We start from the raw sequence: 14,759 nt of genomic DNA on the forward strand, positions 1-14,759 counted from the left end.
TCGGATGTCGAGGCAGGAATTTGGTCGAATTTTACTTCGTATGTTGGGACATTCGTATGTAGAGGTCATCATCATCAAGTACGGGGTGTTCGATGTCGAACGGCCGTGGCCCTCTGCACAAAACTTCTCCATTTATTCCGGTCTTGAAGCCTTCCTTTCCAACTCCACCATCGTTAGCCCGTACATCTCCATGATATTGTCACTCAATCTAGTTTTAGGCCTTCCTCACGTTCTTGTACCATAGACTTATCCAATTAGTAGCGTTCTTTCTAGAGTATTGTGTTTCCGAACCTGGTGTCCTATAAAAGTTAGTTTTCTTTCATCCAAAATGTCAAGTAATCTTTTTTCGATATTGATCTTTTGTAGAACTTCCACGTTAGTCTTTTTCTCAATCCAGCTTATCCTAAGGACTCTTCTGTAACACCATAGTTCAAAACTTTCTAATCTTTTCCGATCTGTAGCTTTTAAAACCCAACATTCTGAGCCGTATGATGCGATGGGGAAAACAAGTGATTTGAGAAGCCGCTTCTTTGTGTTTAGAGTAATATGTCTGTCTTTCCACACATTGCTTAGTGCGATGGTTGCATTCTTTGCAATCCCAATTCTTCTTTTGATCTCTTGGGAGTGTCTCCATTATTGGTGAAAGTTGCTCAAAGGTAAGTAAATTCAGTGACATTATCCAGGGCAACTCCCTCTAGTTGGATTTCTTGATCAAACGGGGCTTTTTGACACTTCATGACCTTTGTTTTCTTAGCATTTAGGTACAGTCCCACTTTTTCACTCTCAGCTTTTACTTTTGATACTAATGTTTGGAGGTTCTCCATACTTCAAGCGATTAAAACCACATCGTCGGCATATCTGAGATTAGTGATCTTTTGTCCTCCAACAGTTATGCCTCCTTCGTAGTCTTCAAGCGCATTTCTCATTATGGTTTCCGAGTAGATGTTAAAGAGGTGGGGAGAAACAATGTAGAGGTACCACTGTATATATATATATATATATATATATATATATATATATATATATATATATATATATATATATATATACATACATACATATATATACTGTACACACACACATATATATATATACAGTATATATCTATATATATATATATATATATATATATATATATATATATATATATACATGTATTATTTAATATTATTATTATTATTACTTGGTAAGCTACAACCCTATAGTCAATTCTTTTTAGCGAGGCAGATTTGCACCAACCCGCAGGGGTGCCCTTATAGCTAGGAAAAGTTTCCTGATCGCTGATTGGTTAGACAAGATAATTCTTACCAATCAGATAGCAGAAAACTTTTCCGAGCTAAAAGGGCACCGCTGCGAGTCGCTGCAAATGTGCCTCATTGGAAAGCGGGATGCTATAAGCCCAGGGGCCCCAACAGGGAAAATAGTCCAGTAAGGAAAGGAAACAAGGAAAAGTAAAATATTTCAAGAACTTTAACTTCAAAATAAATATATCCTATATAAACTATAAAAACTTTAATGAAATAAAAAGAAGAGAAATTACATAGAATAGTGTGCTTGAGTGCACCCTCAAGCAAGAGAACTCTAACCCAAGACAGTGGAAGACCATGGTACCGAGTCTATGGCACTTCCCAAGACTAGAGAACAATGGTTTGATTTTGGAGTGTCCTTCTCCTAGAATAACTGCTTACCATAGCTAAGGAGCCTCTTCTACCCTTGTGAAGAGGAAAGTTCTATGACTGTTACGTTACTAGCATTTTATTACATAACGACAATTGTTTATTTATTTTGAACGACTATCAATTACTTATGCATATTTCATTTCAGATTTGTTGGGTTTCTTTTTTGTATAATTTTATTTTTATATTTCCTTTGTACCCTGAAGAAGTGTACGTAATAGATGAATGCGCTTGGTACCTGGTCTTTTACCATCCTGTTTCCTGTGGATTTTACACTTTGATATATATATATATATATATATATATCTATACATATATATATATATATATATATATATATATATATATGTATATATATATGTACTTATATAAATATAGTATGTATATATATATATATATATATATATATATATATATATATATATATATATATTATATACAAATATATATTATATATACACACATATATACTGTATATATATATATATATATATATATATATATATATATATATATATATATATATATATATATATTATATTATATACAAATATATATTATATATACACACATATATACTGTATATATATATATATATATATATATATATATATATATATATATATATATATATATATATATATATATATATATATATATGATTATATATGTGTGTTTTGTATATATATATTTTTGGGCTCAAGCCATGTCGTGCTGATGGAAGTTCCTTCATTAGTAGCTTCCTAGGTTATATATGACTACAGTGATATATACCAGAGAATTTACCGAAGGTACCCAGAATTCTAACTCCTGGAGCGAATATCCCTTAAAATTCTAAGAAGGGATATCGTGTAAGGACGTAATGACACACCTCATAGCAATCTGCACCCCAGACAGAGTTTACGTTCGAGGAGGTGTGGCAAAAATAAAAGGGGGGCCCTTCAAGGACCATCCCCGTTCCCCACTACTATCGATAGTACAACAGCGCCATCCCTACGATAGTGGCCATTCCTTTATTTGTAGCGATTTCGCTCGGTGGTATTTTCCAGTGATTGAAATTTTTTCGATTGGTTAAAGGATTATTATTATGCTTTCTTCATCTTCTTCCGCCTTCGGAAAGTTGAGTATCGGGTCTTTACTTTGAATATGTTTTAGCTCTTGTTTCTCAATGATATTGAGTATTCATTGTGTTTTTAGAGCTAGGTCAATTACTGGAGGCGCCATGGGCGCTGTCGTTCTTTGGCATGCGTTATTTAGTTAGCGGAACGACTTCCAGTTTTTAAATAGCCTTATTTAATTCTGGTAATTAATTATCTATTTAGGCATATTCTTGTGAAGATGTGATTATATGCATAATTATTTCATTTTTCCTCTGTCGATCGTATAGTTAGAGTTTCGGTGATTTAGGTAACCGAGAACTTGTCTAGCTAAGTTAGCCTAACCTAGACACTGTCTATATGTTCGACATTCCCCGATTACCTTTGTGTTTTGTTTTCATTCCATTGGAGACTGATACCTCCTGTAATGTTATGAAACTTCTCACGTCTCTTCGGAGACTTAAAGGTAATCCCTTTCCCTCTGAGTGTAGTCCCAGACTACAACCCTTATGGCCATGCCTGAATATTATTCAGACATGGCTGACTTGGGGTTTGGTTTCTGCCTATCCCCTTAACCTTTGGTTGTGGATATACCAGCAGGTTTTGGGATTTGGTCAGAATCTCAGAGTATTTAGTCTTTTGTCGTTAACCTTCCGACAGGGTGAATTGGTTGTAGGATACCTTTAATCCCCTGCCGACAAGGTTACCGACAATGGAGGTTAGTCCTCCATAGTCGCTTTGGTTATGGTAGTATACCATTTTCTCCTTGCGACTAAAAGACTAGTCCTGTGCCACAGTTCCCTGGGCTGAAAGTAATTCCCTTTTAGCCTAGGATAACGTGGCACTGGAATCCTGTTTCTCTTTGTGGGAGGAGGCGCAGTGTCGCCCCCTCCCCTTGACTGTGTCGGCAGTCTCTGGGTTGGAGAACTGAGTCTCTCCTAGCACCCGGATTCTGTCGATACCATACAGAAACAGAGTTCCTTTTATAGATGCTAGGACTGTCAAGTTTGACAGTTCCTTTCACAATTGTTACAGGACCCTTTTCCCCTTCCCCTCTACCCTTTTTAATGGTTTATCCATTGCCTTTTAGGCTGACATCCTGCATCCTTACCTTATCGGTAGAGTGCTGGATGCAGACAGACTACCTCTCTCATCCTGGTTGACGGCAGGGCATACTGCTGCCTGCCGGCCTGGCCGACAACCAAGATGGCTGCCGACAGTCATGGACTGTCGGCAGCTGCCGACATTGTGACGTTCCCAGCGGCTGCCGACGTTGTCGGCGGTTGTCGGCATGATAGCCTTTTGCTGGCCTGGCCGGCAACCAAGATGGCTGCCGACAATCATGGACTGTCACCAGTTGCCGGCCTGGCCGGCAGTGGCGCCCATGATGGCTGTGAGTGGTTAGTCCCTTCTGTCCCCGAGGTTCTCAGTCCTCCCTTGGACTGTAGCTTTAGGTTCTGTTGCTTGTATGCTGCCGGCAACGCGGCGCACCGACTGTACCAGTACTGTCGGCGGGTTACTGGCAACAGTACTGTAGCTATATAGAAGCCTGAATGTTACATTCTCCCCTTCTATTAGAACCTTCTTTCGGAAAAAAGGTAGTCTATTAGACTTTTCTTCCTTAATTACTGTATATAGTTACAGTAAAGGATAGCCCTTTTTCCATACTGTCTCTCTCTCTGTCTCGCTAGGTCTGCAATGTATGCAGACATCCTAGCCAGACCGGCAACATGCCGGATATACTGCTGTATAGGTTATACAGATAGCCAGTATATCTCAGTATAGAATATACTGTAGATAGAAAACTACTATATTTCTTATACTAGTGGTTTTTTCCAATATATTTTGGATATCCAATTCGGGCAATTGCTGAGCCTAATCCTATATTGAATGAATAAGATTTCTTCAATATCCTGATTAGAAATCAGTTTAGGATTATCCTGCAATATTAAATACTTCAGGCAAGAGTAATACACTCCTATTCCGTAAAGGGTACAGCCCCTTTTTTCTTTGAGTCTCCCTGATCAGGAAACTCTATGATTTAATATAGCAGGAAGACTACAGCAAATGACCCGAGTAGGATGTACATTTATATGTCTCTATTTTCCTGTTCCATCTAGTGCTAGATGGACCCTACTGTCATATGCTGCCTTGTAGGCAGCATAATGATAAGACTGCATTACATAGGTACAGTAGTCGATATGTTGCAATTTAGACTTTTGCAATTTAGAAACTACAGTACCATGATACAGTAGTATTTCCTAACTTATCTTGGGTATCCTTCAGCGAGTTTTCTGCTGATACTGCTTATATATTGAAGGAATAATTTCTTCAATAGTCTGATTTGAATTCAGTCATCCTGACCCCACAGTATTAACAATTTTGGAATAGTTAATTGATACTTCTCTACCCCTAAGGGTAAATAACCCTTCTACTTGGATTTTCTCACAGAGAAAGCTCCATGTAAGTTGATACTGAGGGGAGGTAGCAGCATTTGCTCATGGAGGTATACAGGTATGTATCTCCTACTATCCCTTTATAGCTTCTATCCTAAGCTATTCTGTTGTAGATGACATTTACATGTTGATTATTAAAGTAACAATCCATTATATACTCATTTGGTTTTCCTTTCTTTACTGAAGGAACACCAGATACCTTGTATGGCAGTCCGCTGCAGAGCCAAGGGTAAGGACTTTTACGGTCATAATACTTGCAGGTTACATGCCCCCTGCAATATTATTTCCAGATCCCTACATTATTGGAACCCACAGGGTTGCAATATATGTTGGACATTGATGTCTGAAGGTTTTGATAATCCCAAGTCTACAGAGACTAAGGATATAGCGCAGTATAAATTACGTAACTGGGTGAGAGGCTTCCAAAAGATCTCTCCGGGACCTTTCCTACCTAATGATAGGATGCATAAGCTATTATTTCCAGAGCTAAGTGAGGAAATAGTAGTGCCTCAGGAGCCAACTACATCCCCTGATGGCGAGAAAACCTTTGGGATCGAGGGCAAGAAGTGCCCTAAGGTAGAAGAGAAATATGTTGTATCGGACTTTCCTCCGCCTCTGCCGGCTAAAGAGCCATCGATGTCAACATCTTCGTCTTTTACCCCTCTATTGGATAATGTGGTACAATTATGTATCCAACTGAAGAATCAGATAGAAAGCTTTAGTAAACAAAGCAAAAAGCAGGAAGTAAAACACAAGATTGAACCTCGTAAAGCTCCTCTTGTTGCTTCCCACGGGTCAGTTAAACGACCCATGAATCAAGACCTTCCTTCATGCTCCATAACCAATCCCTGGAGGTTTGCGGAGCAGATGTCGATTTCAAATGTCAATCTCTTCATTTCAGAGAAAATAGGTACTGTTCCCTTGGACAAAATCCAATTTTGGCCAAGCTTTGAGGCTTTCCCTAATTGTTGGGTTCGACTGAGGTTCGAACCAAAGACAAGAAAAGGAACGGAACAAAAGGAGGTCATGATTCTTGATCATGATAAGGCACAGACTATCCTTTCAGGTAATCTGAAGAAGGCGGGTTATTCAGAGATGATGGTTTTCTCACTGAATAACATACACCCTTCCTTTCTTGCTCCTGCTTCACTCTCCTTCCCCTTTATGGGGAAGGCATTTACTTCCGTTACCAAAGCTGTAGAGGCGGGTGAGTCATGTCCCACACTCTATGAGTGCAAGCCTTTGTCACCAGCTTTTCCCGGACAGGAAAAGGATTGGAAGGAAGTCCATTTGACATTTTCAGTCGGAAAATTAGACAAGGATGTCGCAAGTTGACAATTCAATGTGTGTCTCCCTAAATTGTCCGATTTGCTCTTGTTTAATGAACACGAGTCAAAGGAGAGACTGGCGACATCACTCTCTCTTTCAAAACTACATAGAGTTGTGTTCAACTTACGAGAACACCCCAGACATGCTCATGGTCTTAGCCAAAATGCATATGGCTACCTTGGTAAAGGACCTTTACGCCTTTGTGAAGGCTAGGAGAGCATGTAGAGAGTTTGTGTTTGCTGCTGCAACGGTGAAACACGAAACAAGGAAGCTAATATCTTCCAACACCTGGGGTAAAGACCTCTTCCCACAAAAGGTCGTTAAGGAAGTAATTAAGAATGACACCATGGAAAACATAAATCTTCCCCAAAAATGGGGCATTCCCTCAAAGAGAAAATCTTTCGTGGTTGTTGGTCCCCAACCTAAAAAGAAGATCGAAAATACTGGAAATAGCTGGGCTGCTCAACAACAGCCCATTATTCTAGTGACCAAGATGCTACAGGAAGATGGTCAAAAGTCTAAACCTACTGGCATTTCGGAGCATAAGGACGCTTCGGCTTGGAGGAACATTCCCTCAGGATCGCAGGACCTTCGATCCTTCAGTCCAGAGCCTATTCAAGATGAGCCGTTGATGGGAAACAGAAATGTCCCTACTATTATCTCCTTACCTCCTCCTACAGTTCAAAACCCTCCTGGAGGAGTATACCTGAGAGCTATAGAGCATACAGGTAGTAGGAAAGCTATGGCTCATCGAGTCCCAGGGAAGGCTATTTTGTGTTCACAAGAAGGACTCAAGAAGTCTCTGAGTCATTCTGAACCTGTCCCTACTCAACAAGTTCATAATAAACTGCAAGTTCTGAATGTTAATCCTTCTGAACATATGGACCTTGTTCCAACTAAGGGTATTCGTAGTCTTGTCAGACCTGAAAGGTGTCCTCTGGAACCTTCCAGTCAACCACCCCCCTTCCTCCTGCCTAGGATTCATGTCACGGAGAGTAACATTCATCCTAGAATAGATACGTATCAGACTCACAGTCCTAAGTATCTTCATAGTGATGACCCAGTTCCTGGGACATCACAGATGCAAGATATGCTTCTAGAAGTCTCGACTTTCTCCAGCTCTAGGGTTTCGATGGCTACAAAACCATCGAAGCCCTCAGTCACATCAGCTTCTTTTTCCCTCGGGAAGTTAAAAGGAGCTCGTGAGGTCTGTCAGGAGATTCAGCTAATCGATCAGATTCCCAAAATGCCAACAAGGAAAAGTGCTAAACTTTCCCCAGTTTGCAATAGTGACAGACCTAGTGCAAAGTGCACATCGGAAAGATGCGTTAAGAGCCTGGAGAAAACATGCATCAAACGCTTGAAGAGATAAAAAAAAAAGACTGAGATCGGTCCCTCTTTAATTGCTTCTTAAACAAAAATTAAAACACGAAAGTCCCAGGACTCTGCTGGTCCTTTCGTGGGCGGGGAAGCACCCTCCACACAGATCAGACTCCCTACGTCTGAGCTGGTACACCGAAGCGATAATAAGACATCACAATCGAACGTCTCGTACAGTCTTAGTGATGTTACCCATCCTTTTCCTAAAGGGATGGCACCTAACAGCAGTTCATTTACATCTGATCCATGATGTGACGGTGGATACTCTATCACGATCCAAGGCGATAGAGTTGGAATGGTCCATGGACGCAGACATATTCCCTCCCAAATGGGAACAAGTCCGGGAACTGCAGTTCGACCTCTTCATCACGAGCGTCTTCAAGAAACTACCTCGCTAAATTGCCCCATACGAGGATCCTCTAATGGGTCTGATAGACTAGATGAAGCCGGTCGTAGCTCCGATCCTAGGTATATTTCCGAAGGTTCAGAAATTAACTGCCTTCGGTTTATCTCAGAGAACCCAAACCCTTCATTTCATGAATTTCTTGCTCTAGCGGTTAGAAAAAGGTTTGGGGTCTCAGAAGGCAATATAGAATTCTTAGAAGAATGCAAGGCTAAGTCTACTAGAAGACAATATGAGTCTTCCTGGAAGAAGTGGGTGGAGTTTGTTAAATCAAAAGGACCGAAAGAAATTTCTATAAACTTCTGTCTGTCCTTCTTTGTCCACCTTCATAGCCAGGGGTTGGCGGCCATTACGATAAATACGTGCAAATCGGCCTTGACTAGACCTCTCCTATATGCCTTCCAAGTGGATCTGGCAAATGAAATCTTTAACAAGATTCCGAAAGCATGTGCTAGACTTAGGCCTGCAGCACCACCAAAGCTCTTGGTCTTTGGACAAGGTCTTACATTATGCCTCATCGGTGAACAATGAAGATTGTTCTCTTAAGGATCTAACCCAAAAGGTTATTTTCCTGTTCGCAATAGCCTCTTGGGCTAGAGTTAGTGAAATAGTGGCTCTATCGAGAGATGAGGGCCACATTCAGTTCACAGATTTAGGAGAACTCAATCTCTTCCCTGATCCATCATTTCTCGCTAAAAACGAGCTACCCACTAAGAGGTGGGGTCCCTGGAGAATCTGTCCTCTGAAGGAAGATATGTCTCTATGTCCTGTAGAGTGTCTAAAGGTCTATCTTCGTAGAACTTCAGACTTCAGTGGAGGTCAGCTCTTTAGAGGAGAAACTTCGGGATCAGATTTATCTCTAAATCAACTAAGGGCGAAGCTCACCTACTTTATTCGTTGAGCGGATCTGGACAGTACTCCCGCAGGTCATGATCCGAGAAAGATTGCTTCGTCACTGAACTTCTTTCAGTACATGGACTTTGAGCGTCTTCGTTCATACACTGGATGGAAATCATCCAGAGTGTTTTACAAACACTACGCAAAACAAGTGCATGAACTGAAACACTTTGTAGTGGCGGCAGGTAGTGTTTTAAAACCTGCCCCCTAATTTTTTGTGATACACTATTTTTGGTTTGGGTCCTCACTTGTCCTCGGACATGTTCTGGATAAGAATCATCCAGGGTATTCTACAAACACTATGCTTTGCTAGTCCATGATCTGAAGCAATATGTGGTGACATCAGGTAACTCTGCCGTTTATTCTACGATGAACAGATAATTGACTGGGACTGTCAATTAAGGGGAGATGAAGTCATCCTTTTTAAGTATGTCTTCTTTTATTTATGTGATACCATGGTAGCACTAGCTCTGTTCTAAAATCCCAGGTGTGGATTTATACAGATAGCTCTAGTGCTGGTGTACGAAGTACATAGGGCAGTTAATGGTAACCAGTACAGGTTTTATGAAGAGCGGTTATCTTTTACCTTCTCTTCAATCTAGAGTGGCATTTCTTGACTTCATTCCTTCAAGAAAGAATTACGATTCCTGTACTTGTTTCAGGTATAATCCCATTGTCAGACTACATTCGTTTTGCTAACTATCTCTTGTAGTCATTTATTAGAAATAAATGTCAATTTGAATGTAGTGCGTCCATCTTCGCCAGACAATTGTATCTATACATGCCAGACTTTTTATTTGCTTAGAATGCATCCTTCACATTTTTGTATGCATCTAAGGTTAGACATAAGAGACACTAATGTCTTTTTGGCCAAATATACAACTTGAGACTATTTGTATATTCAGTGGGTACTTAAGTTTGGTCATACTATTTATGTTAACCTTGAAATCCCTTTTCAACTGTCTAGATGACTCTTCCCTGTAGGAGGCAGGAAGCACTAACATTGTTTATGATTAGTGATGATGACATATAACGGTATTGTCACAAGTCTCATATGGTCAGTATGACCATTGAAAAGGTTGATATAAGGTTTAGGCACTGATGGAAAATCCACAGATACATTAATGCTCTGGTATGCTTCCATCAGCACGACATGGCTTGAGCCCAAAAAACGGATTTTGAGCGAAGCGAAAAATCTATTTTTGGGTGAGATAGCCATGTCGTCCTGATGGACCCACCCATCTCTTCCGTAGAAGAGATCTTCAGTTTCCCTCCCGTAGTACTGTATCTGTAACAGCCTATGCTCAATGCTACAAGGAATGGCCAATATCGTAGGGATGGCGCTGTTGTACTATCGATGGTAGTAGGGAACGGTGATGGTCCTTGAAGGGCCCCCCTTTTATTTTTGCCACACCTCCTCGAACGTAAACTCTATCTGGGGTGCAGATTGCTATGAGGTGTGCCATTACGTCTTTACGCGATATCTCTTCTTAGAATTTTAAGGGATATTCGCTCCAGGAGTTAGAATTCTGGGTACCTTCGGTAAATTCTCTGGGATATATCATTGTTGTCACATATAACCTAGGAAGCTACTAATGAAGGAACTTCCATCAGGACGACATGGCTATCTCACCCAAAAATAGATTTTCCGCTTCGCTCAAAATCCGTTATATATGTATATATCCATGACGCCTCCTGTTAGGCAACAGCTCTTGTTACGTTAATTAAACATTGAATCGAGGAAAAAACTGGCAAGAGCTTACATTTATACAAAATAAAGATAATACTCAATTTTCCAGAGGCAGATGAGGCTGGAGAAAGCATCATAGCAGAAAATAATCCAAAAAAATAGCGTGAGAGCACTGGGAAAACACTGAGTAAGGCTCGCTACAAAAGAAGGAATAACAAGATGGCGCCCGGACGTGACGTCATACAGTTACTCAACAGTAGGAGTAGAGCGTGCCTTAATAATGGCTCTCCTCCAATTCTTGCCACTTTCCCCTCTCGAAGCGTAAACGCTATTAGGGGTGTGGATAGCTATGTGGCGTGTCAAGAGTACGTCCTCTGATATGCGATATCCCTAAAAGCGAAAGCCAGGGATATTCGCGCCAGGAGTTAGAATTCTTGGATACCTTAAGTAAAATTCTCTGGGATATATCACTGTAGTTAAATATAACCTAGGAAGCTACTATAAAGGAACTTCCATGAGGACGACATGGCCTGAGCCCAAAAATACATACTATATGTAAAGTAAACTGTAAGCCTAACTCAGAATATTAAATGTAACTTATGAATTAGGTTTTCTACCGTAAGTGATATAGTTCATCAGAAATCCATTCCTTAGTGGAGTAATGCTATCAGTGCACCTCACACATTGCGCTGTCAAGAAATTACTAAATGGTTTTTGAAAAGCCTGATGCCACTTTTCAGCCTTTTACTTTACCACTGTTTCTGCTTCTTTTCTTTCATCTTGTTGCTTAATCATAGTACAACTTCAGGGTTTTACCAAAGTTGCTTTTCAGTGGCGAATGGTTCCCTATCCTCAGAACTGCATCATATGACTATTGGATAAAATATAATTGATGCTTTGTAGACAACATAATAACTGCTCTACCTTATGTTACTTTTCATACTTAGCACTCTTCAGTACTTCATTTAATCAGTAATTGTGTTAATCTCTAGGAAGACTCTATCGTTCCTCTAGTTTTACTGTATTGTATAACTCATTCATGTTTATCAGCCATCTATTTGATATGCCAGACAGGTTTTTCTATGAAAATAATAGGTTTTAATCATAGCAGGTCGTATGGTCCAAGGGCAAATAGGCAATAGATGAATTGTGCCAAAAACAGTTGTTTTGTTATTTCAAATCTTATTGTTTCAACATGAACTAAGTTATGTTTAGTAAACTTATCACTCTTGGATTATCATTTTTCACCACAGACTATATTTATTTGAAGAAATGCATAAAGGAATTGTCTTGTTATCTATATGTTTAGATTAATGGAACTTTAGTGTAAGAAAGTTTACCTCAAGTGTCTTTTGATAAAACAATTCTTTTATTTATCTATCCTTAGGTCGACAGGTTGCTGTATTCAAGACTTCAGTTTCTCAAATCACAGAAAGTAAACATCAAACCCTTTATATATGTTGCGGTCTACATTAAGACTAATAAAATGTACATCAGTGTATATATAAGCATGCCAAAGGTTGTACATAAATGAGTTATTTCAATTAATCTTATCCTGGGTATGACATTTGATCCCTTTCTGCAGGTATGGAATTCGAAATTTGATTGTATTATATGCTACAGGAGAGTGTACAGAACTGTAATAATAATACAGTACATTAAAATATACTGGCAATATTATTACTCCAGCTCTCTCTCTCTCCCTCATATATGAACATTATATGCCTTTTAATGTACTATACTACACTCAACTGTGCAGAATAAAAGATTTAAGTACTGTATACTGTATATTTCTGTAGTAATAATATGATACTGTATAGTTTGATGATGATAATGAGTAAAATAGCAATTTAAAAAGCAAACAAACAAAAATTTATCACCAGCTTCTGCAAACTATTTGACTAAGTGATGCAGGTCATATCATACCCATACTAGAGATAATACTACCAATGAGAAAGTTATTAAAAGAATCTCTAAATACATACAGTATACAGTATGGTTATATAATGTTTGATGATATAAAATGCATGATAAAAAAATATTGTATTATGTGATCACTAATATGAAATTTCTCTCTCTCTCTCTCTCTCTCTCTCTCTCTCTCTCTCTCTCTCTCTCTCTCTCTCTCTCTCTCTCTCTCTCTCTCTCTCTCTCAACTCTTTCTTAACTTACTCAAAACATCTTTGTTCCGACGCGATATACAAACCTCGTAATCATTTAATATAGGAATTCGCTTCAGCTCAGCTGAAACAGCCAAAGAGAAAGAAAACCAGGCAGTTGTGTTGATTGGTTGGCTGGCGGTATGGAGGAGAAAGTTACTCGTAAGATGCGATGTTGAGTAGGACCTAGTGGGTGCTGCAGTAGGTTGCTTTTGTTACCTTCTGTAGACCCACACACGCTTTGCCCAACATGCAGGGGAAAACCTTGCTCTCAAGGTTCTCCATGCCGTGAGTGTGAATCCTGGCTGTCCTTGCAGTGGCAAGCTTTCGAGAATCGACGCAAATATCGCCGGAACCCTAAAGCTGCTTCTGCTTCAGAGAGCTCGCCTCTTTCTAAGAAGAAGAAGGGGGAGTTAGTGCAAAGTGTATCGTCTTGAGAGACTACCACAGCGAAGTCTGCTCACGCTCTCTCCAAGTCGGAGGAGGGTGTGAGTATGATTTTGGGAAGCTCGGATTCACAGCCTGTCGGGGATTTCTCGGTTTTTCCCGGGGAAGCGGGTGACCTTAGCGCTCCCGATACTTCGGGGATCTCGAGGGACACCCGACAGATTGTTGGACCGAATGATATCGATGACGACAAGTTACCTGGGAAGATGGGGGAACTTTAGGCGTCTCTCGGATTATCAGGTAAGCCTGACTTGGATTTGTTAAAATACCGTTTAACTCTGGCGAACGAGATTGAACAACATCATTTGAATGATCCGATTTTTGATGAACACATGAATGTAACTGATTTTGCAACTTTATCGACTCCCATGTTCCCTGATGCCTCCTGTTGTTGTTGACCATGTACCTGTTGAAGCATTTGTTCCTGGCAAAATGCAAACTTTTTCCAAGGGTAAAATAACTGCAGGACTTCCTGTTTAAACAAGGGAGATTAAGGTTTTAAACACGGAGATTTCTTTAACGACTGCTGCAAACCTTTTTCTGCTTCGAATGCAAGTCATTTAAATTAAAATCTGCCAAACTCCTGCTGATACAATATGTTGTTCAGGTTCACCACGTTCACCGACCACAGCTCTTCCTACAGACATAGCTCAGGTTGTTCATCCTCGTCCAGTGTCGTCTGCTGTTGCCTCGACCACCGTACTAGTACCTCAGAGGGGGCACAAGAAGAGGAAGTGTGGGCGGTATTCCTCTTCTAGTTCCTCCTCTTCGTCTTCATCTTCTGACTCTGACTCTTTTCCCCCAAGGAGAAAGAGGAAGGGGAAGAAGAGGGCCTGGAAGGCCAGTCGCAGTCGAAGGGACATGGTGCCCCGAGACACCTCTTCTCCTCCGGAGGTTGAGGGCAACATGCGAGATTCCCGTGTTCCCCGCGCTCGTGGGATTGTTCATGGTGAATCTTGCGCAAAGCCTCCATGCATGACAACCGTGCTCAAGGGCATAGGTATCATCTCCCAGAGCATGGTGACAGGGTCCTTGGGCCTCTGAGCTGCTGCTCAGACTCAAATTGAACCACTCTTGAGCGGGGAAAGGAGAGTCCCGGCTTCGGCACGAGAAATCTCAGCTGTGGTCTTCCGTGAAGAATCCGCGGTACGCACGACTACCTCCGCCGGTGTAGCCACGCGGACCGACTCACCGACTCGTGTCGCGTAAGCAGGGAGCAGGCCCA

The 14,759-nt window shown here is 40.6% G+C and overlaps 1 protein-coding gene across 1 annotated transcript in view; it reads left to right on the plus strand.

Annotated features, from left to right (window-relative positions):
- LOC137659845 (extracellular tyrosine-protein kinase PKDCC-like) overlaps positions 1-13,082 on the plus strand; it is a 173,157-nt gene extending 160,075 nt beyond the window's left edge. The window contains exon 5 of the mRNA XM_068394629.1: positions 12,316-13,082. Coding sequence (XP_068250730.1) covers positions 12,316-12,404 — 89 coding nt within the window. The 3' untranslated portion in view covers positions 12,405-13,082. The remainder of the gene's footprint in view (positions 1-12,315) is intronic.
- The last annotated feature ends 1,677 nt before the right edge of the window (positions 13,083-14,759 follow it).

The sequence above is a fragment of the Palaemon carinicauda genome, chromosome 20 (genome assembly GCF_036898095.1).
Source record: "Palaemon carinicauda isolate YSFRI2023 chromosome 20, ASM3689809v2, whole genome shotgun sequence".
Taxonomy (NCBI): Eukaryota; Metazoa; Arthropoda; class Malacostraca; order Decapoda; family Palaemonidae; genus Palaemon; species Palaemon carinicauda.